The 24,651-nt window shown below is 38.0% G+C and overlaps 1 protein-coding gene across 1 annotated transcript; it reads left to right on the top strand.

Moving 5' to 3' along the window:
• Positions 1 to 10,703: 10,703 nt before the first annotated feature.
• Positions 10,704 to 11,633, top strand: LOC131952401 (uncharacterized). Its single transcript, XM_059315030.1, has 2 exons — positions 10,704 to 10,749; positions 11,194 to 11,633. The coding sequence occupies exons 1-2, from the start codon at positions 10,704 to 10,706 to the stop codon at positions 11,631 to 11,633; spliced, it is 486 nt and encodes a 161-aa protein (XP_059171013.1).
• The last annotated feature ends 13,018 nt before the right edge of the window (positions 11,634 to 24,651 follow it).

Genomic DNA, 24,651 nt, shown 5'->3' with positions numbered 1-24,651 from the left:
GTACTGTCTCAGTGACCAGAGAACACCATGTACTGTCTATGTGACCAGAGAACACCATGTACTGTCTCAGTGACCAGAGAACACCATGTACTGTCTCAGTGACCAGAGAACACCATGTACTGTCTCAGTGACCAGAGAACACCATGTACTGTCTCAAAGACTAGAGAACACCATGTACTGTCTCAGTGACCAGAGAACATCATGTACTGTCTCAGTGACCAGAGAACACCATGTACTGTCTCAGTGACCAGAGAACACCATGTCTCAAAGACCAGAGAACACCATGAACTGTCTCAGTGACCAGAGAACACCATGTACTGTCTCAGTGACCAGAGAACACCATGTCTCAAAGACCAGAGAACACCATGTACTGTCTCAGTGACCAGAAAACACCATGTACTGTCTCAGTGACCAGAGAACACCATGTACTGTCTCAGTGACCAAAGAACACCATGAACTGTCTCAGTGACCAGAGAACACCATGTACTGTCTCAGTGACCAGACAACACCATGTACTGTCTCAGTGACCAGAGAACACCATGTACTGTCTCAGTGACCAGACAACACCATGTACTGTCTCAGTGACCAAAGAACACCATGTACTGTCTCAGTGACCAGAGAACACCATGTACTGTCTCAGTGACCAAAGAACACCATGTACTGTCTCAGTGACCAGAGAACACCATGTACTGTCTCAGTGACCAGAGAACACCATGTACTGTCTCAGTGACCAAAGAACACCATGTACTGTCTCAGTGACCAGACAACACCATGTACTGTCTCAGTGACCAGACAACACCATGTACTGTCTCAGTGACCAAAGAACACCATGTACTGTCTCAGTGACCAGAGAACACCATGTACTGTCTCAGTGACCAAAGAACACCATGTACTGTCTCAGTGACCAAAGAACACCTTGTACTGTCTCAGTGACCAGAGAACACCATGTACTGTCTCAGTGACCAGAGAACACCATGTACTGTCTCAGTTACCAGAGAACACCATGTACTGTCTCGGTGACCAGAGAACACAATGTACTGTCTCAGTGACCAGAGAACACCATGTACTGTCTCAGTGACCAGAGAACACCATGTACTGTCTCGGTGACCAGAGAACACCATGTCTCAGTGATCAGAGAACACCATGTACTGTCTCAGTGACCAGAGAACACCATGTACTGTTTCAGTGACCAGAGAACACCATGTACTGTCTCAGTGACCAGAGAACACCATGTACTGTCTCAGTGACCAAAGAACACCATGTCTCAGTGATCAGAGAACACCATGTACTGTCTCAGTGACCAGAGAACACCATGTACTGTCTCAGTGACCCGAGAACACCATGTACTGTCTCAGTTACCAGAGAACACCATGTACTGTCTCAGTGACCAGAGAACACCATGTACTGTCTCAGTGACCAGAGAACACCATGTACTGTCTCAGTGACCAGAGAACACCATGTCTCAGTGACCAGAGAACACCATTTACTGTCTCAGTGACCAGAGAACACCATGTACTGTCTCAGTGACCAGAGAACACCATGTACTGTCTCAGTGACCAGACAACACCATGTACTGTCTCAGTGACCAAAGAACACCATGTACTGTCTCAGTGACCAGAGAACACCATGTACTGTCTCAGTGACCAAAGAACACCATGTACTGTCTCAGTGACCAAAGAACACCTTGTACTGTCTCAGTGACCAGAGAACACCATGTACTGTCTCAGTGACCAGAGAACACCATGTACTGTCTCAGTGACCAGAGAACACCATGTACTGTCTCGGTGACCAGAGAACACCATGTCTCAGTGATCAGAGAACACCATGTACTGTCTCAGTGACCAGAGAACACCATGTACTGTCTCAGTTACCAGTGAACACCATGTACTGTCTTAGTGACCAGAGAACACCATTGACTGTCTCAGTGACCAGAGAACACCATGTACTGTCTCAGTGACCACAGAACACCATGTACTATCTCAGTGACCAGAGAACACCATGTACTGTCTCAGTGACCAGAGAACACCATGGACTGCCTCATTGACCAGAGAACACCATGTATTATCTCAGTGACCCAGGGGCGTAGCGAGGGGGGGGGGCGGGGGGTGCGGACCGCACCGGGTGACACCATTTAGGGGGGTGACACCAAAGCAAAAAATAGCAAAATATATATAGAAAAACTCGAGGGGGGGGGGTGCAAATCGAAAGTTTGAGGGGGGGGTGCAAATCGAAAATGTGAAAGTTTTTCCCTGGGAAGGGTCTCTATGCCTCTGGGGGGGGGTGTTACCATTAAGTGCAGCACCGGGTGACACCCGACGTCGCTACGCCACTGCAGTGACCAGAGAACACCATGTACTGTCTCAGTGACCAGAGAACACCATGTACTGTCTCAGTGACCAAAGAACACCATGTACTGTCTCAGTGACCAGAGAACACCATGTACTGTCTCAGTGACCAGAGAACACCATGTCTCAGTGATCAGAGAACACCATGTACGGTCTCAAAGACCAGAGAACACCATGTACTGTCTCAGTGACCAGAGAACACCATTTACTGTCTCAGTGACCAGAGAACACCATGTACTGTCTCAGTGACCAGAGAACACCATGGACTGTCTCAGTGACCAGAGAACACCATGTACTGTCTCAGTGACCAGAGAACACCATGTACTGTCTCAGTGACCAGAGAACACCATGTACTGTCTCAGTGACCAGAGAACACCATGTACTGTCTCAGTGACCAGAGAACACCATGTACTGTCTCAGTGACCAGAGAACACCATGGACTGTCTCAGTGACCAGAGAACACCATGTACTGTCTCAGTGACCAGAGAACACCATGTACTGTCTCAGTGATCAGAGAACACCATGTACTGTCTCAGTGACCAGAGAACACCATGTACTGTCTCAGTGACCAGAGAACACCATGTACTGTCTCAGTGACCAGAGAACACCATGTACTGTCTCAGTGACCAGAGAACACCATGTACTGTCTCAGTGACCAGAGAACACCATGGACTGTCTCAGTGACCAGAGAACACCATGTACTGTCTCAGTGACCAGAGAACACCATGTACTGTCTCAGTGACCAGAGAACACCATGTACTGTCTCAGTGACCAGAGAACACCATGTACTGTCTCAGTGACCAGAGAACACCATGTACTGTCTCAGTGACCAGAGAACACCATGTACTGTCTCAGTGACCAGAGAACACCATGTACTGTCTCAGTGACCAGAGAACACCATGGACTGTCTCAGTGACCAGAGAACACCATGTACTGTCTCAGTGACCAGAGAACACCATGTCTCAGTGACCAGAGAACACCATGGACTGTCTAAGTGACCAGAGAACACCATGTATTGTCTCAGTGACCAGAGAACACCATGGACTGTCTCAGTCACCAGAGAACACCATGGACTGTCTCAGTGACCACTGATGTTAACGATACTACCCACATGTTAACTCTGATGCTAAAGATAGCAGACCGTCTCACAGTTTAATGGCTATGTTTTGAAGGTTGTTGTTTGAAAAGCTTACCCCTATGCTAAACACATCGGTCTACCGAACCAAGAAGAGATAACGTTTTAGTCATATGTGTCCTTGAGAAATATCTACGCGATGAGTAAAACACAACGAAACATTTGGCTCACACAACCGGTTCAAATAAGTCAATGTTTTAAATTTTTGATAACTTGATCATTTTGTTAAAAACTACATATCTTTACAGCATTTATTGCAGGTTGTGAGAATTAGTCTGTTTTATTAGTTTTAAATTTTACCTCAAAATCCCATTATAAAAATGACACCAAAAAGATATCGACGTCACAATAACCAATGTTTGACCAATATATAGTAAATATAAGGCTTGGTTAGGCAAGATATAATCAATATTTATGACACAGCCATTTGGTAAATTATTCTCTACGCTATATTACTGTTGTTTACATTTGGCCCAGGCGTGTCAAGCGTTACACAATTATTGAGATACTAATTAGTGACATTGCTTCCTTACCCTAATTTTTTACTCATTTCTTTCGATTTAGTTGCGATGAATTGCAGCCACTTCAATTTGGAAAAAGCATTATGGTTGGGCTCGGGGAAGAGATGGGTATGGGCTTATATAATATAGTACGAATATCGATAATTAGTGGAACTTTTGATTGATTTCTAGTTACCGGAAGTGGTATTTTACTCTTCTGTGTTATTTAAGAAGCATTTTAGTTAGGTGGGCGTATATATGTATTTGACACTATAAGTAGATTTGTGATTTTTTTTTCAAAACATAATATGATAATTTTATATCATATACTTCAAATACCATATACAAAAAAAGCTACTTGTTTTTCGCAAAGCGAAAATATTACAGTGAAGCCGTTGTGTGGCACGTGTTTCATTTAGAATCCCGCGTATCTTCACAGTTGAGAAATTACAATGGTAAGGATGAATCAGATAAGAGTAGGCTTTTAGACCTTGACATTAGTATGCAGGATATATTTTGAACAACAATGAAACGATATAAGCAACTCCCACACAACATGTACCATGTGGAACTTTTCGGTCTACTTTTGCCACTAGCTCTAGCAATGAAACAATGTGGGCTACATTTACCACTTTATATAGTAATAAAACAGCATAGACTACATTTACCACTTTATTTTAGAAGTGAAAGGATTTGGCCTACTGATTTAATTTAGTGAACGACTATAATACCCCAAGCTTATCCGCAATCGGAAAGATAGAAGCAATATAGAGGATATTTAGGGGATGGCTTCTAGACTGTTATTGATTTTGTTTAAAATAAATAAAAGGCAGTATTTAAAATACCTACTACATTTCACTTGGTCGTCCCACGCTAATTATGTAATTATTTTTTCTCAACACCAAAACAAAGTAATAAAAAGTAATTTCTCACACAATGTAATGTTTTTTAAAGGGAAGTAATTGTGTTTTCCTCATTCATCAAGAGAAGTAATGAGTGTTAAATGACTAAGTAAAATAATTTTCAGATACAGTTAGAATTTTTGTGAATGGTGATACATTTTTTTTTTAAATTTTGTCTGATAGACATGCCGACAACTATCACTATAAGTTTGAAAAATGAATATTGTTTTATAACACCTTCAATATTAATTTTTTATATCATTAATTTAGTCGAAGAGCACTTTAGATATATAATACTATGGCGATCAAGTCTATTTTTTCTTCTATTTCGTTTTATTCAAGGATCAGCTGTCCGCGGTCCAAGGACACATACAGAATTATACAACTTTATATATCTATATATATAAAGCAAAGTGGTCAAGTGCCCGATAGGGCACTTCCCGGCGCCGCAGGCGCGTCAAATTTGGCACGATGGTGCCTTGGGGCAATAGAACACGAGGGCCGGTGACGGTTTGCAGAAAAGTCTACGGAGAAGGGGTCAAAACTGACCTCGACTGACCGGCGCCTTATATGGGCTATATTACGAAAAAAAATTTCCTCCGACGACCCCCCTTGAAAATTTGTGTGGTTGTAGGAGAACGCCTTGGGGTGTCCCAAAAAACTCGCCATGTCCGGGAAAATTCGTTAAATGGGTCAAAACTGACCAGTCGTATTTCCCTATATAATCTTTGTATTTTATGGGAAAAACAGAGGGTGATTTCAAAACGGATTTTAGGGCACTTTCCGTCTTTACATCTGGCTAATTTTTTGCATGCTCTAAGGTAAATGGCTTAACCTTTAGGGAAAACTGTCGGTTTCACTCAAAGCCCTCGACGAGGGCTAAAAAGTGACCGCGAGTGAAATTCTCTTTATATGAGCTCTATTACGAAAAAAAAATTCCTCCGACGACCCCCCATGATATTTTGTGAGGTGGTAGAAGAACACCTAGGGGTGTCACAAAAAACTCGGCATATCTGGGAAAACTTCGTAAAGCGGTCAAAACTGACCAGTTGTATTTCCCTATATAATCTTTGTATTTTATGGGAAAAACAGAGGGTCATTTCAACGCAGACTTTAGGGTACTTAATCTCAGTATATCTGGCTAATTTTTTGCATGTTCCTAGGACAATGGCTTGACCTTTAGGGAAAACTGTCGGTTACACTCAAAGCCCTCGACGAGGGCTAAAAAGTGACCGCGAGTGAAATTCTCTTTATATGAGCTCTATTACGAAAAAAAATTTCCTCCGACGACCCCCATTGATATTTTGTGAGGTGGTAGAAGAACACCTAGGGGTGTCACAAAAAACTCGGCATATCTGGGAAAACTTCGTAAAGCGGTCAAAACTGACCAGTTGTATTTCCCTATATAATCTTTGTATTTTATGGGAAAAACAGAGGGTCATTTCAACGCAGACTTTAGGGTACTTAAGCTCAGTATATCTGGCTAATTTTTTGCATGCTCCTAGGACAATGGCTTGACCTTTAGGGAAAACTGTCGGTTACACTCAAAGCCCTCGACGAGGGCTAAAAAGTGACCGCGAGTGAAATTCTCTTTATATGAGCTCTATTACGAAAAAAAAATTCCTCCGACGACCCCCCTTGATATTTTGTGAGGTGGTAGAAGAACACCTAGGGGTGTCACAAAAAACTCGGCATATCTGGGAAAACTTCGTAAAGCGGTCAAAACTGACCAGTTGTATTTCCCTATATAATCTTTGTATTTTATGGGAAAAACAGAGGGTCATTTCAACGCAGACTTTAGGGTACTTAAGCTCAGTATATCTGGCTAATTTTTTGCATGCTCCTAGGACAATGGCTTGACCTTTAGGGAAAACTGTCGGTTACACTCAAAGCCCTCGACGAGGGCTAAAAAGTGACCGCGAGTGAAATTCTCTTTATATGAGCTCTATTACGAAAAAAAATTTCCTCCGACGACCCCCCTTGATATTTTGTGAGGTGGTAGAAGAACACCTAGGGGTGTCACAAAAAACTCGGCATATTTGGGAAAACTTCGTAAAGCGGTCAAAACTGACCAGTTGTATTTCCCTATATAATCTTTGTATTTTATGGGAAAAACAGAGGGTCATTTCAACGCAGACTTTAGGGTACTTAAGCTCAGTATATCTGGCTAATTTTTTGCATGCTTCTAGGACAATGGCTTGACCTTTAGGGAAAACTGTCGGTTACACTCAAAGCCCTCGACGAGGGCTAAAAAGTGACCGCGAGTGAAATTCTCTTTATATGAGCTCTATTACGAAAAAAAATGTCCTCCGACGACCCCCCTTGATATTTTGTGAGGTGGTAGAAGAACACCTAGGGGTGTCACAAAAAACTCGGCATATCTGGGAAAACTTCGTAAAGCGGTCAAAACTGACCAGTTGAATTTCCCTATATAATCTTTGTATTTTATGGGAAAAACAGAGGGTCATTTCAACGCAGACTTTAGGGTACTTAAGCTCAGTATATCTGGCTAATTTTTTGCATGCTCCTAGGACAATGGCTTGACCTTTAGGGAAAACTGTCGGTTACACTCAAAGCCCTCGACGAGGGCTAAAAAGTGACCGCGAGTGAAATTCTCTTTATATGAGCTCTATTACGAAAAAAAATTTCCTCCGACGACCCCCCTTGATATTTTGTGAGGTGGTAGAAGAACACCTAGGGGTGTCACAAAAAACTCGGCATATCTGGGAAAACTTCGTAAAGCGGTCAAAACTGACCAGTTGTATTTCCCTATATAATCTTTGTATTTTATGGGAAAAACAGAGGGTCATTTCAACGCAGACTTTAGGGTACTTAAGCTCAGTATATCTGGCTAATTTTTTGCATGCTCCTAGGACAATGGCTTGACCTTTAGGGAAAACTGTCGGTTACACTCAAAGCCCTCGACGAGGGCTAAAAAGTGACCGCGAGTGAAATTCTCTTTATATGAGCTCTATTACGAAAAAAAATTTCCTCCGACGACCCCCCTTGATATTTTGTGAGGTGGTAGAAGAACACCTAGGGGTGTCACAAAAAACTCGGCATATTTGGGAAAACTTCGTAAAGCGGTCAAAACTGACCAGTTGTATTTCCCTATATAATCTTTGTATTTTATGGCAAAAACCGGGAAAATTTAACACAATTTTTAGGTTACTTAACGTCTGTACATCATGCTAAGTTTTTGCATACACTACTATAGATGACTATGCCGTATGGAAAAACTGTTGGTCAGACTCAAAGCCCTCGACGAGGGCTAAAAGATGATCGTGAGTGAAGTTCACCTTATATGAGATATATATATAAATAAATTGACGAACGATCCCCTTAATATTATATGACGTCGTAGACCGACCCTGGAGGGTAACAAAAAAATGTATTCCCGTCGGAAACAGCCATTATAGTCGTTAAATATGTTCATATTCCGTAATTTCTTATATAAGCATAGCAAAGACATACGTCATACGTTCAGTTTTCAAGGGAGGTAACGTTTTTTAAATTATTATTTTTCAAATAATTGTATACTATTTTAAACAGAAACAGAAAATGACGAAGTATAGCATTTGTTGTAGTACAAAATTAAGTTGTTAATTCAGTTACGTATCCTAATTAGATAATCAAATAAATTTCAAAAGGCAATGTAATATAAACCATTAGATATACTGTTCATGAAACCTGTGTAGTTCTAATTCCATTTTAGTTATACATTGCGTACTTTCCACTATTTCTCTAAGAACTGGATTTAAATGACAAACAAAACATTTTTTTCTAAAGTTAGCTTTACTGTTTAAATTAAAGCACCCTCCACCCAATCCATCGCTAAATAATTAAGTATTCAAATTCTCAAATGTTTTTTAAAAACCTAAGCGAAGCTAGGCAGTATGCCTAGTATATATATAATTCTCTTCTGGGAGACGCTAGAAAACAAGCTGTAAACGCGCTCCCTATCATCCCCACCCCTACATGGTCTTAGTGAGCTGTGGTTCACGCTATGTTTACCTTCGTGGAGTCGGGTTTAGTGACGGCTATTAGGGGCAGATAATTTAGTTTGAAACGATTTTAAACGTTGGGGGGGGGGGGGGGAAAGGGGGGGGGGGTTGGTCCTTAACGAGCTACTTCTAGTGTTTTAAAGAAATATTTTCAGTGTCAGCGTTGGTACTGTCGATTCACAAATTATGAATTACTGAAAAGTAGAAAAAACAACAACTAAATAGCGGCGTATGTTATGCCGCGGGCCGGCTCGTATATTAGATTTTATCACTTCTTTACGTTGGGTAAGGTAAAATAACTGTGCAAATCTGAAAAATCTCTAAAAGTTGTTAACAACGAGAGATCAGAATTTTAAAATATAAACAGTGTACTTTCTGTACAAAACAGAGGGTAATTTTCTAAATAATATTTGGGTACTTACCCTCTGTACATCTGGCTAATATATTTGCATGCACCTCTATAAATGGCTGGGCCGTCAGGGGAAACTGTCGGTCAGACTTTAAGCTCTGTACAAGAGCTAAACGCAGACCGCGAATAAAAATATCATTATGTGTTATATATCGAAAATATCGTAGACCAACCCCGTAGTGTATCAAAAAAAGGTTCTACCTGTCAAGAAAACCGCGGATGCTCGTTAGATCGGACCAGATGCCGTATTTTGTTATACAAACAGCTATTTGGTGTAAAGAAAAGTATACATAGACTTCGTCTTTGATCGATGTTTATACTATTTTAAGCACACAAAAAATTACGAAATTTTGGCTTTCGTTAGATTAAACATTAAAGTATGTATTCCAAAAAAATTTAAAAATTAATCCATCCATATTTGTATATATATATATATATATATATATATATATATATATATATATATATATATATATATATATATATATATATATATATATATATATTTCTATCCCCGCAGCAACGCGCGGTAACGACCAAACTATCATGGGAGCCTCTGTAGTTCTAATTACTTTGCGTAATACGTATAATAAGTTTGCAAATATTTTTACCATCGGTTTTTAAATGAAATTTTTGTTTAATTTTAAGCATTCCACATTACAGGTAGTTACCAATAAATTAATCATTCAAAGTCTTAAATGTTTTTTGAAAATCTAAGTGATGCTATGCATTATGGCTAGTTATTAATATTTCCAGAAAAATCATTTATTTTCTCCTTTTCTGCATTATTAAATAGGCTTGATATTTCCACGTTAGAATATGCAGCAAGTCAAAAGATAAATGTTGCTACTTCTAATCATCACTATAGTATGTGTCGAGTTATGGGATATTTTTTAATATCCTAAGTGTTAGTAGAATAATAAAGGAAATATGGGCTAAGATCTCCACTGCATATAGCACATGGAGATTAATGACTACAATTATGTATAATGTGGAGATAGCGGGCTACAAAAGTTGTAGATTGTAGAGACTATGGGCTGAAATAGTTCTAGAATGTGGAGATTATTGCTACAATAGTTGTAGAACGTGGAGAAGTAAAGGCTATAAACATTTGTAATATTAGCGTTGTTAAAAGAAGTGATTTTAATTAGAATACTCTCTAATGATAAAATGTTGCATGCCACGTCTGTTAAATTGTCTATGGTTCAAATTGTTCTGATCAGACTAGTCTGGTACATTCCCTTTTGGATTTTGTTTATCACAATTGATAGTCTAAGTGATAAACAGCGGTTGCACATGTTAATTGTATGCATAATTCATAGCTAATTTGCTACATTACTATAAAAAAACGGCCCTTACAGCCATTAGGATACATCCTCTCGGCTGTTCCTAAAGAGATTCGACCAACATGTTGCTGTTCATCGCTCTGTTGCTTCACGTCTTCTCCGGCTTTGGTAAGTTCCAGTTGTCGTAATGTTTTAGCGCCTTCTCCGGCTTTGGTAAGTTCCAGTTGTCGTAATGTTTTAGCGCCTTCTCCGGCTTTGGTAAGTTCTACATGTCATAATGTTTTAGGGCCTTCTCTGGCTTTGGTAAATTCCATTTGTCGTAATGTTTACGAATTACAGGTTTAGCACTATAGCATACAGACTATTTATAAAGGAAAGAGTTACATACGCTTTATAGCTAAAGAATATATATTCTCGCGGTTTTAATAAATAATATGTAAAAGATCCCATGACTTATCAAAGCTTTTATTCGATAAAGGAAGCATTTTTTTCAGCGTTTAAAAATGTATAATTGTGAAGGTATTTGTTTATCTTTGTTTTGTTAATGATTTACGAATAAAATCCCGGAAGAATCATAAAATTATTAACCATAATTTTACTATTCCTCTACAGTTACAAGTTGTAACTATGGATACCCGACACCAATCGGTGACCTATTTTTCCCCCCTGAAACCTACAACGGACACAAATATTATCTCTCCAAGTTTCAATACCTGGATCCCGAACATGCTGAAAAGGTGTGTTTGTCCTACGGCATGTATTTGGTGGAGGTCAACGACGCAGCCGAATACAAGTTTGTCCAGGACCTGGTCAAGAAAGATAACCCTCCAGGCCTGCTGATTTCTGGAACTGACCAAGCACTTGAGGGTACGTGGATCTACCAGTTCAGCAAAGAGCCGGTCGCGTTTTTTGACTGGTGGGGAAGTAACCCGGACAACTGTTGTGGTGGAAATGATTACATAACACTCTACCGCGAATACAGCTTCAGAATGAATGACATGTTTGATCAAAACCGTGGTGGTTACAAGTTCATGTGTGAAAAATGTGGCTGAGCAATTGGTCTGGAAAAAAATTCTGACCTAGAGAAACAGCTTGTCACTATGGTAGATTAAACATTTCAAAGCTGATCATGCTTTTGTTTTTTTAATTTTTCTTGATGTTCTATTTCTGTTATTTTGTCCGTATGTCTTTGCGTACCTGTGTCTGACAACACGATAATTATAGCTAGCTTGATGTAATTTCATATTTAAGTATTATGTCAAATTTCTAGTTCTGTATTAACTTTTCAGTGATCTCCATTAACCGGAACTTTTTCTACTTTCGGTTTTTCTTAAGCCTACAAACAACTTGAGTACTGTTTCTGAAAGATGGACGAAATTTTACATATAAGTAAAAGATCTAAGTGTCGATGACCAGAGAACACAATGTATAAGTAAGCAGTGAAACCACTTGTCTCAGTGACCAGAGAACACCATGTACTGTCTCAATGACCATAGACCACCATGTACTGTCTCAGTGACCAGAGAACACCATGTACTGTCTCAGTGACCAGAGAACACCATGTACTGTCTCAGTTACCACTGATGTTAACGATACTACCCACACGTTAACTCTGATAGCAGACCGTCTCACAGTTTAATGGCTATGTTTTGAAGGTTGTTGTTTCAAAAGCTTACCCCTATGCTAAGCTCATCGGTCTACCGAGCCAAGAAGAGATAACGTTTTAGTCACATGTGACCTTGAGAAATATCTACTGGATGAGTAAAACACAACGCAACATTCGGCTCAAACAATCGATTCAAACAAGGCAATGTTTTAAATTTATATGACTTGATCATTTTGTTGAAAATGTCATGTCTTTTCGGTATTTTACTAAAACAATAATTACTAGTTTTGATAATTAGTCTTTTTTTAATATATTTTTTTAATTTAAAAATATTTTTAAACATGATAATTTAAATGATAAATTAATTGGTGATTTGTTCTGTGGAGAGTTGCAAGGGGCCTGGGAAAATCGCGAAAAATTAAGTTAGTGAAAGACAGTTGGCAGTCAAGTTGTAAGGCGGACCGGGTGTGTAGTAATGTGTGTGATGTAAATAGTATTTTATGCATTTTACTTTCTAGTATACAGCATATAGAGGATGGTTTGAAAAATCGAAATTGAGATTTTAACAATTCTCGACGTTCTTCATTTTCCTGTGTCGAAAAAAAAACTATTTGCCATTTGGTCTGCATATATGTATGTCTGTGAACACGATAACATTAGAACCGTTTCAATAATGTTGGAGAAAGTATTTTATCAAATGTGTTGTTATCTATCAACATGTATGTATGTGAACACGATAACATTAGAACCGTTTCAATAATGTTGGAGAAAGTATTTTATCAAATGTGTTGTTATCTATCAACATGAAAGCAATTTACGATAAAATGATTTGGTATTCCTGCAGATTCTCAAAAGACAATACCTTAGGTACCATTTAAGTTAAGTGGTCGACATTTCTCATTTAAGAATTAAATTTTATGCCCAAATTTCTTTCAAATTTTGAGCGAAAACCAGTAACCGAAAGTGATATTTTGCTCTATTTTCGTGGGAAAACGATAACTGGATTGCTGTTTATTTAGTTAAATTAAATTTCATATGTATGTATACGATCTTATACTTGGATTACTTTCTCTTTTTGAGTGACCTCTAATAAGTCTGTTACTTTACTCTTTTTCAGGTTTTTAAAATACCATTTTAGATAGGTGGGCGATTTACATACATGGGTATAAGATTTTATTAACCGGGTTAAGTTAAATTTTGAGTTTATTTCCGTTAATTGGAAATCGTATTTTTCGCTGATTAATCTGAATAAACTCCATAAGAATGTATTGATCTTTATTACTCTGTGTATCGTCCGTTATTGTAAGACACGTGACCTTTCAAAACTCCAAACTGTGAAGGCTTTAAAAAGTAGTTAATGTTCAGTAGGATACAGTGGCGGAACTAGGAAAAAAGGGCCACCCCGCAAAATATTTTTTGAGGCCCCCTATATATATATATATATAAACACAAAATACGAACGTAGGATACTCATTTCGGGCCTAATCTAGTTTTTAAACAACACATTGTTTTAAAAAATACATAATACTTTTATTTTCAATTCTAACAAATTACAACAACCTGTCATGTGTTTAAGTGCATTAGTCTGTTTTGCAAATACTTTTGATGTCGGCCGTATAGATTCCCATGTGCAAGCCGGTCAAAAGTATATGAAACATGAAAGCTTTGTAAGTGTAATGGTTTCTCGTGTTATGTTTATTTTTATGGTTTTTTTTTAATTTAAATTATTTATTTTTTTAAATTCCTTTTTATACTATGCCATTCTTTAGTATGTATTTTATAAAAAATTATAATTAAGAGAAGTAATTGCTTTTCAATGTGTGTAGTACAAAACTATTAAAAGGGGTTTATGGGCACTTCTATTTGACTATTTAAAAAAGGGAAATAAGTCATTGAATGTTTATCTTGCACACTAAAGCTTATGTAGATTTTTTTTCTTTTACGCAACAGCGTGTGTTAGCTACTGTAGAACATCACTACAGTAGTAGTTTGTTTTTTTACAAAACCATAATTAAGGTGCACGAAAACGTAATTTTGGGATACAAAGTCATTGCTTTTTGGTCGGATTTTGGGCCCCTAAACGGCCTGGGCCCCCCCCCCCCGCATTGCGGGGTCTGGCGGTATGGTAGTTCCGCCCCTGGTAGGATACCAATGTGTATGATATGTATTATTAAAATGTCGATTCTCTACAACACACTGATTGTAAATTTTCTGTAGGTCTTCAAGATCAAGTTTCATAGGGATGGAACGTGAGTGATCAGTGGGACAAGGTATTATGTAGTACGACAAGAAATTATGTTCAGTAAGGTAATAAATATTCGATAGATCAACAGATGTTTTATTTCATAATAATTAAATATTTCTAAGAACGAATGTTTTTTGAAGTAAATAAAAAATGATTGCTGACTACAAAAGTCCCGGCTCGTTAACTGGGGACAGCATTCCATCAAGGAGAAGAAACTTATTCAACAATTGCTGCCTGGTAATTAGTTCTTAACTAAGACTATATAAGCAGACTCAGACGAAACTAGACTGAAGAACGGAGTCAAAGGGCCATTTTCTTTATTATTGGTTGTAGTGGTTGTGTCTAAAACATATCACTGTGTGTGGGTGTGTCTAAACTGTCTAAACTATTTCTAAAATGTGTGGTTGTGCAAATTTATCTAAACATTGTGGTTGTGCCAATATCTCTAAACTGTTTGGTTGTGCCAATATCTCTAAACTGTGTGATTGTGCCAATATCTCTAAACTGTGGGGTTGTGCCAATATCTCTAAACTGTTTGGTTGTGCCAATATCTCTAAACTGTGTGGTTGTGCAAATATCTCTAAACTGTGTGGTTGTGTCAATATCTCTAAACTGTGCGGTTGTGACAATATCTCTAAACTGTGTGGTTGTGCCAATATCTCTAAACTGTGTGGTTGTGCCAATATCTCTAAACTGTGCGGTTGTGCCAATATCTCTAAACTGTTTGGTTGTGCCAATATCTCTAAACTGTGTGGTTGTGCCAATATCTCTAAACTGTGCGGTTGTGCCAATATCTCTAAACTATACGGTTGTGCCAATATCTCTAAACTGTGTGGTTGTGCCAATATCTCTAAATTGTGTGGTTGTGTTTTAATCTTTCTAATGTGTGTAATTATGTGTGTAATTGATGTGCGTAATTATGTCTAGACATTTGAGTCTTTTTTACGCCTTCACATAATATTATAAAATACGTTTATACGTTTATACTGACCAAAGTGTTATGATGCATGTTTGACTAGGGCAATGGGTGCGCATGATTGATGGTGCGGCCGTATATTGAACGAGTGAGTGTGTGACGCTGTACGCAAGAAAGTGACGTTTTAGTGTGAGTTCCGTTGTTGCCAGGGAAGAAGATTGAAGTGAGTCTTGTCTGTGTGATGTTAGAGTTAGGTTGTCTAGTTGTAGTATCGTTTGTCCAAGCTGTCCGATGCCCATTATTTATTGTGCAATAAATAGAGTTAGTAACCGATGTCATTCTGTTGAATCATTCGTAGCGTTGATGTCGTCGTGTCCCAAGATATACTGTAGGATAGCTAAACATAATCAAATGGTGGTGATATGGAAAGATGGTATTGGATCAGGTAGTTGTACCCTCTCACTGCATAACTGTGGTATACATATACAACCCAGCAGTTATAACATGGTGGAGCAGTATTAAGTATTAACGTGAATCAGCTATAGTAACATGAAGCAGCATAACAACGTGAAGCAGCTAGAACAGCTTGAAGAAGTATAACAAGGTGAAGTAGCTTGAAAGCACTTAGAAGCTAGTCGGCGGATATAACATCTAGTCAGAAAACGCTATCACTGTCTAATCAGTCAAGTTTCATCGATATAATTTTCGTACGGATTATGTCTCTGTGATATATGAACTGTTATTGTGAAAACCGTGTGTGAAGATCCCAGCGTGAAAACCCACGTTGAAGACTCGTGTGTGAAGACCCGTGCTAATAAGACTCGTGTGTGAAGACCCGTGCTAAGAAGACCCGTGTTTGAAGACATACGTATGAAGACCAGTTCTATGAAGACACGTACCCTGATGACCCATGCCGTTATGACCCTTGATGTGAGGACCCGTGCCATGAAGAACCGTGTGGGGAGAACATGTGATGACCGTGTTGTGAGGACCCTGACGTTAAGACCATGCTGGGAGGATCTGTGTTGTGAAGGACAAGGGGATCTGTGTGGGAAGTGTGTGTTGTGTGATGAAGCCGACGATGATGCCCAAGTTCTACAAATTAGATAAGTAGTACCTCTTCATATATTTTTTAAGTAGTAGGCATGTACATTTTTTTCTATTACGTCTTAGTGAAACAAAAAAAAAATATAGTGATTAAGCAGGGGCTGTAGGTATTGTGAGCCCATTGCTGTGTTATACTAATGAGGGTTGTTGTATGATAAGTAAGAGATCAGTATTAGTGATAATTGATATTGTTATAGTTAATGTAGACACGCCGGTTTGAGGGCGGTGTTATGTTGTTGACAAGATGATGTCACTATGATCTGGACTTGATTTATTATAATGATATGATTTTCAATGTATTATATGTGAGGATATGTTATCCTATGAGGTTTGTTTTCTTAGCGTAAGGAACCCAGTAGATTAGGATAATGTTGTTTAATGATAATTTGGTGTCGTCACCCGGCCAGCAGGGGTATAGTTCGTTGGTCGGTTGCTTCATCGGTAGTTAGTTGATTTCAAGACTGAGGATGCAGTCAGATTTTTTTGTGTGTGGGTAGCTCGAGGATGTACCGAGTACCTGGACATGGATTTAAGGGTTCTAGGGAAAATATTCCTCTATGTGATATCCTATTTGGTTACTGAAGATGTGAAGAATTATTATTGGTATATGTCATTGTAACATGAGATGAATATATGCAGGTGATATAGTGATTTATGAAATTTGATGTGGCTACTTAATTACTTAGCACTAAATTAACGCGTGAGATGTGATTTATTATATAAATAATGTAGCGTAGTTAACAGAAGAGGTACTACATTAGATTAAGTCTAATACATTAGGTTAGAGAGACTATGTTAGATAATGATAACCGAGTAGTAGTGACGTGTTGTTTTCCGTTAGAAATAATTTCTTTTCAGTACAACTAAGGTGATGTTTGGGTCGACATTGTATGGAATCCTGGCCTTTACGTGAAGTGTGATTGTAGGATGTGTACCCAACTGGTGATCTGAGATGTATACTTTGCAGAATCGTCAAAATATGTTTGTGCGCGCGGAGACATGAACTGAACTGGAACTTCAAGAATTAGTTAAAATTGTCTAGTCTTTAAGGTCTATGTGTGAATGCTACCATAGTTGCTATTGTTAGGTAAAACAGAATGTTGTATTATTGAAGTAATAAATAAAGCTAATGTGATTAGCTTGAAGGGAGAGGGGGGTAATGTTATGATGCATGTTTGACTAGGGCAATGGGTGCGCATGATTGATGGTGCGGCCGTATATTGAACGAGTGAGTGTGTGACGCTGTACGCAAGAAAGTGACGTTTTAGTGTGAGTTCCGTTGTTGCCAGGGAAGAAGATTGAAGTGAGTCTTGTCTGTGTGATGTTAGAGTTAGGTTGTCTAGTTGTAGTATCGTTTGTCCAAGCTGTCCGATGCCCATTATTTATTGTGCAATAAATAGAGTTAGTAACCGATGTCATTCTGTTGAATCATTCGTAGCGTTGATGTCGTCGTGTCCCAAGATATACTGTAGGATAGCTAAACATAATCAAATGGTGGTGATATGGAAAGATGGTATTGGATCAGGTAGTTGTACCCTCTCACTGCATAACTGTGGTACACTTATAGAACACAGCAGTTATAACACAAAGCATTGCTCATTATTCAGACCGAAGGAGACATAAAAATCGAGAATTACTCTACCCAATGTTGCCAGCAAACAGACCTTTATTTTTTTTTACTTTCGTTTTGATAATAAAAGTAATAAAATGACACAAAAGCTGCCTTTACAAATCAGTGTATCGCTTTCAAATTCTATGTTGACAAGAACTAAACACACGCAAAAGCATTATTTTAAATCTTGTGTAAACACGACATCAACCTATGAGTGTAGGCTACTTAAAAGCGAAAACGATTATTTACGTCATTGTTGTAGGCCTAAAAGTAGAATACAGCGATGGTGGTTGTTATGGTATGTATGTGCTTGTGGGGTCCCTGAATTAATGGATGCTTATAGTGTCCCTAAATTAATGTATTTTTGTAGGGTTTTGAATTAATGTATGTTTGGGGGTCCCTGATTAATTTATGCTTGTACAATCCCTTAATTAAAGTATGCTTTTATGATACTGAATTAATGTATGCGTGTAGGTTCCCTGAATTGATGTATGCTTATAGGGTCCTGAATTAATGTATGCTTATATGGTCCCTGAATTAATGTATGCTTTTTGGGTTTTGAATTAATGTATGTTTGGGGGTCCCTGATTAATTTATGCTTATAGGGTCCCTGAATTAATGTATACTTGTGCGTGTCTCTAAATTAATTTAATTTTGAAAGCAACTGCAAAATGCTTTAAATATAGCCGAGATGTAAAAAGAAAAAAAAACGCACTTAGCAATGTAGAACAAATAAAGCATAAAGATGACAGTCAATTAATTTCTCACTTGTCTTTGTCAAATTAGTATGTAGTTTTGTTCCTTGTTAATAGTGTTGAAATGATAGTTTTATTACACACTGAATGACATAAACAGCAGATACCTGTTGTATTTAATTTTCAGAAATACTATAAAACACAGCCCACACAGCCATTATGATACACCCTCTCTGCTGTTCCTGAAGAGATTCGACCAACATGTTGCTGTTCATCGTTCTGTTGCTTCACGCCTTCTCCGGCTTTGGTAAGTTCCAGATGTCGTAATGTTTTAGGACCTTCTCCGGCTTTGGTAAGTTCCAGATGTCGTAATGTTTTAGGACCTTCTCCGGCTTTGGTAAGTTCCACATGTCGTAATGTTTTATGGCCTTCTCCAGCTTTGGTAAGTTCCAGATGTCGTAATGTTTTAGGACCTTCTCCGGCTTTGGTAAGTTCCAGATGTCGTAATGTTTTAGGGCCTTCTCCTGCGTAATTTTTTTACGTCTGTTAAAACATTACCGTTATTTAATAGTCTTTACTATAATTTTATTATTTTTCCACAGTTGCTTATAATGTCTGTGAAATGTTTGACCCCCCTAGTTATTACAACGAACACCGGTATTATCAATCCAGCTTCTACCTACTAAACGCGGAACAAGCTGAAAAATTATGTTTGTCTTGTGGCTGGTACCTGGCAGAAATCAACAACGAAGCTGAATTCAGGTTTGTGCAGATCCTGGCTAGGAGTACAAAAACGGAAGGTCTGCTGCTATCTGGAAATGACGTGAACAAGGAGGGCTATTGGGTGTTTCAGACCAGTAAGCAACCGGTCAAATTTTTTGACTGGTATGGTGGAGAACCGGACAACTACCAAGGTCGAGAAAATTACCTAACCATTCATTCAGATTACGGCTACCAAATGAATGATGTGTTTTTTGAACCGACCAGTAAATATAAGTTCTTGTGTGAAGCAGATAAGCCGCAATATGTGTTTGACCTATGAAATATGACTTGGTGCCAATAAAAGTTCAAATTAAACATTGATTATAAAGCTTCCAGAACTGTTCGTGATTAGGTTTCATTTTAGTTTTGATGACTTATAATTGTTCTGTTTTTGTTTTTGTATGTTTTCGTTAAGATGATTTTATTTGATTTTGAGTTGATGTTCTGTCAATCTTTATTTTAACACAACACACATCAACAAGAGTGGCAGTTGTTTGTACTTGGTAATACACGATAGAATAAAATGGTGTAAAACTTAGGCACTAATAAACACTACAGACACCTTTAGAAACCTCAACCTCCAAACAATTACACCCAAAGCCAGAAAAATTGCCTATAGACATATCGTCAACTCAACCCCATTAGAACACCACCCACAAAGGAAATGCACAATATGTAGACAAAAATATATCTAGAATCAGAATGACACATCTAACTAGACTTCCCGGCCATTTAGACAATGAAAAAGACTCTAGAGACCCAAATAGTGACCAGAAACGAGACTTTTGACGTAGACACATTAGTTGTTTAGATAAGTATCTCCTTATTAAAACGCAAGGCATTTAAGACAAACATTACTAAGTAGGGAAAAGGTAATCTGACATCTTTTGAACTTTGGTTGTATAGTAAACCATTTTTCTTACTGCTTTGTAATTTATGGTTATTCGTTGTATTCAACACTTTATGTTTATTCCCCCTCTGGGTTTTTCCATTGGTTGTTGTATATACCAAATTTAACTATTTATTTAACTATGATTAATATAACTGTTTTATTATTATTAACCTATCACTGGTATGAACATTTTGTTACTGTAAATATGTTGTAATTTTTTTTATAGAAAATAAAAGTATTTTTAAAAAAAGAATTGAACGTTATATATTAGATGAAACAAGTTGTGCTACATTACCACTTTATGTAGTAATGAAACAGCATAGACGACACTTACCAATTTATTTAGAAGTGGAACGATTTGGGCTACATTTACCACGTTGTGTAGTAACTAAACAGCATAGACTACATTTACCACTTTCTTACCATCCATCCATCCATCCATCCATCCATCCATCCATCCATCCATCCATCCATCCATCCATCCATCCATCCATCCATCCATCCATCCATCCATCCATCCATCCATCCATCCATCCATCCATCCATCCATCCATCCATCCATCCATCCATCCATCCATCCATCCATCCATCCATCCATCCATCCATCCATCCATCCATCCATCCATCCATCCATCCATCCATCCATCCATCCATCCATCCATCCATCCATCCATCCATCCATCCATCCATCCATCCATCCATCCATCCATCCATCCATCCATCCATCCATCCATCCATCCATCCATCCATCCATCCATCCATCCATCCATCCATCCATCCATCCATCCATCCATCCATCCATCCATCCATCCATCCATCCATCCATCCATCCATCCATCCATCCATCCATCCATCCATCCATCCATCCATCCATCCATCCATCCATCCATCCATCCATCCATCCATCCATCCATCCATCCATCCATCCATCCATCCATCCATCCATCCATCCATCCATCCATCCATCCATCCATCCATCCATCCATCCATCCATCCATCCATCCATCCATCCATCCATCCATCCATCCATCCATCCATCCATCCATCCATCCATCCATCCATCCATCCATCCATCCATCCATCCATTCCCAGAAATGACGAGTTAATAATCGCAATTCTCCAGAATGGAAATTGCGCTAAAAAAACAACAGACTGATTCTAATATTTAAAATGATACTTCTTTCAAACTCGAGCTTAAACTCATTCGGTCTTTGGGATTAAATTAGGCTCCCTAACTCACAGAGTGCTCAAACTTGGCTGCGAACTAGCACTTCCTTATATAATCCTTTCCACTATTTTTTTTTCTGGCAAAGAAACAATTTAATAAAAAGTCTAGTGACAATTTAAGCGCAATTTCCTTAATTAACATGCGTCAAGTAGACGTTACCTCTCACTAGCGACTGCCTGAATCGGTGTGCTTGGTTTGGAACTTCACCGCTTCGCTTCTTCTAGTAGGCCTACACGATGCTCAGTTTAAAATATCATCCTAGGCCTAAAAGATGCTCAGTTTAAATAATTTTTTTTAAAAATTGTGACCGAACGAAAGGATATTTTTTAAAACTTTCTTCGGCAATATTGGTCTAAATTATGGCAGGAATCGATTGGCAAAAGTCGCTAAGTGGTCTGGTTGCCGAGATATGGAGCAAAAACTGCATTTGTTCGAGGTTTTTTGGCTTTTCCGGGAAATCCAGGAAGGAATTCCGGGAATTTTTTTGGCCCACAATCATCCTTGCAACTTGCTTAACATATTAGCTTTGGAACTAGTCCTCGATATTGCTTCGTTGAGGAGGAGATACGACTTAAAGCTGCGGACACCCATCCATCCAAAAACTGCATTTTTCGAGGTTTTTTGGCTATAAGTTTATTTTTTACTTATTAATTCAAACGCTATTTTTGTACCCTATTAATTTATTTATAATTTATATGAGAGTGATAGGGAGTTACAATTACAAGGTTTTGTTTCGCTAGACCTAATAATTTTTTCACATTTTTTAAAAACAAACTTGATCACTATTTATTTTTAGATAACATAAGTAAATTGCGCTTAAATTGTCACTAGACTTTTTATTAACTTGTTTTCCCCTGAAACCTACAACGGACACAAATATTATCTCTCCAAGTTTCAATACCTGGATCCCGAACATGCTGAAAAGGTGTGTTTGTCCTACGGCATGTATTTGGTGGAGGTCAACGACGCAGCCGAATACAAGTTTGTCCAGGACCTGGTCAAGAAAGATAACCCTCCAGGCCTGCTGATTTCTGGAACTGACCAAGCACTTGAGGGTACGTGGATCTACCAGTTCAGCAAAGAGCCGGTCGCGTTTTTTGACTGGTGGGGAAGTAACCCGGACAACTGGAATGGCGGAAATCTATCTATCTATATACTATTAAAACTCTAGTTTGTTTACCTGTTTTAATATTTATTTTTTGTTTGTCCGTTTGGTTACAGGAGAGAATCTGCATTATGTGTAGAGCTGGAAAATGGTATGTAGGTAGAGAACAATTTTTGTTTTCAGATAGACTGTTTATTTAAAGAAGTTAATTAATTTATCGAAGTGTCTATTCACAGTCGACTGCGAATAGCCGTATTGGGGCTATTCACAGTCGTGACCGTTTTTGATAGATTTAATGTTAAAAATACCCAACTGTGCATGAAGATGTGTGGTCGAGTGGTCATTTTCAAAATATTTTTTCACAATTAGATCTAGATAGATTCTACTTAAGTTCCTCATGGAAGTGTTATTTTTGTTAATTTTTTTTTCGTTTGTGACGTAATTGTTGGCATATCAGCAAAAAAATAAAGGACCTGTCCCGTAGATTTTTGCTAAGAGAAAAAACAAAAGTGTGATGGAAACTGAATAATAGCTGATGAAAAAGGACATCCTATTTCACCTGATATTTATTCTAGATCTATGTGATAATGGGAATTTTTAATGGTAATTGATAGTTGAATAGCAATGTGAACAACCAACTAAACTGATGCTTAGGGCCTAATTAGTATTAGGTCTATTTATTTAAAAATTACTAGATCTATTATTCTAGTGTATAGATTTAGAGAGCATAATTGATCATCTTATTGTATGACCTACGTAGACGTAGCCTGTCTGATATGAGCCAAAAAGTTAAACTAAACTTTAACAGTAATAACTTTTTTATAAAAATATAACAAAATAAAAATAGCACTTCTCTCTTAATCTATACCTCACTCCCCAGTCACAATAAATGCTTTTATTATTTTAAGATATTATTCACAGTCGTATTTAGCATGAAATGACAGCCGACTGTGAATAGCCGTATTGGGGCTATTCACAGTCGGCTGGGAATAGCCCCCATATGGCTATTCCCAACCGGCTGGGAATAGCCTTGGCCTTAATTTATTGATTTATTCATAGGTAGATTAACCACATTAATTTTTAAAGTTTAAAACATTGACTTTACTTTGAGGGAATAGTGACGTCACATTATTTGTTTACTTTTTAGTACAATAAATGGCGGCTTCAATCCAAGATTTAGTTGCTGATTCGGATGTTTAGCGCTTTCTTAAACTAATTTTCTGTCGGCTATAACTTTAACAATACGTCCGTTTTCCATTTTCATTACGTTTCAACACTATTGTCAATGTTTTAACACTTCTTTTTATTTTATAATACTATAATTATACAATACATTTCTCTAGATCTACAGATCAGCTGTCGAAGGAAGAAAAAGTTTTGAATCTAGATTTCTCTAGATCTAGATCTAAATCTAGGTCACTAGACTTAATTCTAGATCTAGACTTAATGTAAATTCTACATCTAAATCGTTGTTTAGCTTCAATGATCATCTAATTCGAGAATGCATGGGATCTATCTTGGCTAGGTTCTAGATCTAGATCTAGACTCAACGTAGTACCTAGACTTCAGATCTAGATCTAGATCTAAATTCTACATCTAGATCTAGATCCAGATTTAACGTAAATCCTACATCTAGAATCTTGAACTAGAATCATAATATACTAAACTATTTTAGGTCTTAATTATTTTATATAAATCTTTGTTTAGCTATGCAATTGGCTAATTTAAGATAAAATTTAATTTGAAATAATTCTAGATCTAATTCTAGGGTAGATTCGCGTAGATTCTTACGCCGCTTAGAAGTAAAATATATAAGTTATTAACATCATCAGAGTACGAGCCTAGATACCTATGAGGTTAGCACATTAGGTTACCATGCGGGTGGCATGGGTTCTAGACATG

This window comes from Physella acuta, unplaced genomic scaffold (genome assembly GCF_028476545.2).
Source record: "Physella acuta isolate Inbredline_101_S28 unplaced genomic scaffold, ASM2847654v3 ptg000872l, whole genome shotgun sequence".
In the NCBI taxonomy this organism is placed as follows: Eukaryota; Metazoa; Mollusca; class Gastropoda; family Physidae; genus Physella; species Physella acuta.
This window is presented reverse-complemented; position numbering and strand designations above follow the sequence as displayed.

Excerpts from the sequence above, each read along its gene's own strand:
- LOC131952401 (XM_059315030.1), top strand. The coding sequence starts at position 10,704 with ATGTTGCTGTTCATCGCTCTGTTGCTTCACGTCTTCTCCGGCTTTG. Across the intron at positions 10,750-11,193 it reads TCACGTCTTCTCCGGCTTTG|TTACAAGTTGTAACTATGGA; the intron begins GTAAGTTCCAGT and ends ATTCCTCTACAG.